We start from the raw sequence: 2402 nt of genomic DNA on the forward strand, positions 1-2402 counted from the left end.
AACGCCCGCCCCCCCCTCGGCCCCCGGTGCCTGCGGGGGGGGTGAGGACCTGGTCCAGCCCCATGTGGCTCGCTAGTCCGGCTTTGCACCGGAGTGGGTCACAGGGCTCCAGGAGGCACAGCTCCTGTGTGCGCCTCCCAGAGCGCTGCAAAGCACTTCAGTGCAAAGCCGGACTAGTGAGCTGCAGGGATCTGGGCCCAGCCTGGCCAGACTGCAGAGGGGCCTCAGGACCAGGCTGGGCCTGGCACGTGGTCCCCGCATGCTGCACTGGGTCCTGTCAGCATGGGCCCAGCCTGACTGGGCTGGAGAGGGGGCCCAGGACCCGGCTGGGCCTGGCACGTGGTCATCATGTGCCATGCCAGGTCCTGCTACCACAAGACCAGCCCAGTTGGCCAGCAAGAGCAGCCCCAGGGTGGGCAGGACCAGGCTGGGCTCAGCACATGGTCCCCCCGCTGCTGCTGTTAAAGGTTAGTTATGGGCCCTGAGCAGGGGGGCTGGGGCCCTCCAGGGTGGAGTTGGGACCCTGGGGGGGATAGGGGCTGTGGCCCTCCAGGGGGGAGCTGGGACCCTGGGTGGGGGGGGCCCCCAGGGTGCCTGGGATCCTGGGCAGGGGGGCTGGGGCCCTGGGGGGGATAGGGGCTGTGGCCCTCCAGGGGGGAGCTGGGACCCTGGGCGGGGGGGCATTCCATGTGCAGGGGGGCTGCACCCTTTGGGGGCCAGGGGCCCCACCCCTCCTCAGCAGTTTCCATGTGCTTGGGGGGGCCTGCACCCTGTTGGGGCCAGGGAACCCACCCCTCCTGAGCAGCCCCCACACAAGGTCCCCCACACCCACAGTGCCCCCAGCAATTGCCCCACTCCTACCCACAGACCAACCCACATCCCTCCACATCCACCCACCCACCTTTCCCCACACCTCTTCTCATCCTCTTTCTACAAACACCACATCCCCTCATCACACACCCATCATATATAAAGAAAACCAAAAGTACACATCAACACATATAGGTATTTAGAATTTTTTTTTCATGATGATAGGGACACTGGTAGGCTTCCAAATTGCTTTAACATTGTATATATACCAATAAAGCATTACCCAACTTATCTCCCTCTCTCTCGATATGTGTGTGTGTGTGTGTGTGTGTGTGTGTGTATAGAGTGTTTTTTTGTTTTAAATGTGGAGGAACATGGATTTTGGGGTATTTTTAAAAATGGATTTGGGATGCTGCTGCAGCAGTCCAGCTGGCACAAGGGGTAGGGTCCCCCAATATCAATTGGCTGGGCCCCAGAAGCTCCAGAGAGTTAGTAGGCCTGAGCTGCTTGCCAGGGCAGCTTTTTGTATGGATGGGGCCAGGACAGGGCAGCTTTTTATACTGCTGGGGACAGCACAGGTGCTAGCCCCTGGCTCTAGCTCTCCCTGGCTGCAGATCCGGGAGGAGCCAGGCAGGGTTATTGTGCCCCAAGTGGCACAGTTTGCTCCACACCAAAGTGCATGTCCGAGCATGTGCGCTGAGGCAAAAAGCCCCAGCTCAAATTTGCACTGCTTCTATTTGAGCTGCTGCAAGCGCACATGCTTGCATGTGTGGATACACCCTAAGTGGCTAAAGAAATCGACTTCATTGGAGACAATGGAAGAAAATGGGTTGGTGATGCTGCAGTTTTCTCCCACACACACACATGCACACTCTCTCACTCTCTCTCTCTCCCTGTTGGGGTCACATGACCCACAGGTTCAGCACTGCAGCAGTAGTTCATGGGCCAGCTAATTCCAGAAGCTTTATGCTCAAAACAGAAAACATCAAACTGGAGGATTTGCTGAGATTCATTACAGTATCTGTTTTTCTGTTTGTACTGTTCCTTTCCCTTCTCTTGCTCTCTTTGTCCAAAGAGTATGTCAGAAAAGGACAAGCTGGTGGAACTATATCAATACCCAGGGTATAATGAGCATGAACCAACAGCACTGCCTAATGAGACAAACCTAGCTGAAGTAGTGGAGAAAGTTGTGCGTGCCCAGAGAAAGCCAGCAAGCGGAAAGGTACCCTACTTATTCTCAGAGGGCAAGTATGTTTCCATGCCATGGGTGTAAATTCATACAGGTGAACATCTGAGTATATGGCCTGATGGTTTTGTGGATGGATAGGTATACTTATATGTGTTGTGTGAATATTAGCATTTGTTTGTGAATATGACCATTTGGAGGGCTGTGCAAATAAAGGATTCAAAGGTTCTGTTGCCCTGTGGGGTCAGGCCAACTCTCAGGATCTCAATATTGCACTGTTAGACAGGAGGGTGCAATTGCACATATACAAACACACAAATCAATTAGGTGCGTGCGCACACACACACACACACACACACACACACACTACTAACTCAGGCACATACACATCCAAACCAGCCTACGC

At 54.8% G+C, this 2402-nt stretch overlaps 1 protein-coding gene across 1 annotated transcript in view; it reads left to right on the forward strand.

Annotated features, from left to right (window-relative positions):
- Window positions 1–2402, forward strand: part of FAM227A (family with sequence similarity 227 member A) — a 35718-nt gene that overhangs the window by 10291 nt on the left and 23025 nt on the right. Inside the window, exon 6 of the mRNA XM_006029846.3 lies at window positions 1886–2032. Within this exon, the coding sequence (XP_006029908.3) occupies window positions 1886–2032 (147 nt within the window). The remainder of the gene's footprint in view (window positions 1–1885; window positions 2033–2402) is intronic.

The sequence above is a fragment of the Alligator sinensis genome, unplaced genomic scaffold, assembly GCF_000455745.1.
Source record: "Alligator sinensis unplaced genomic scaffold, ASM45574v1 scaffold215_2, whole genome shotgun sequence".
In the NCBI taxonomy this organism is placed as follows: domain Eukaryota; kingdom Metazoa; phylum Chordata; order Crocodylia; family Alligatoridae; genus Alligator; species Alligator sinensis.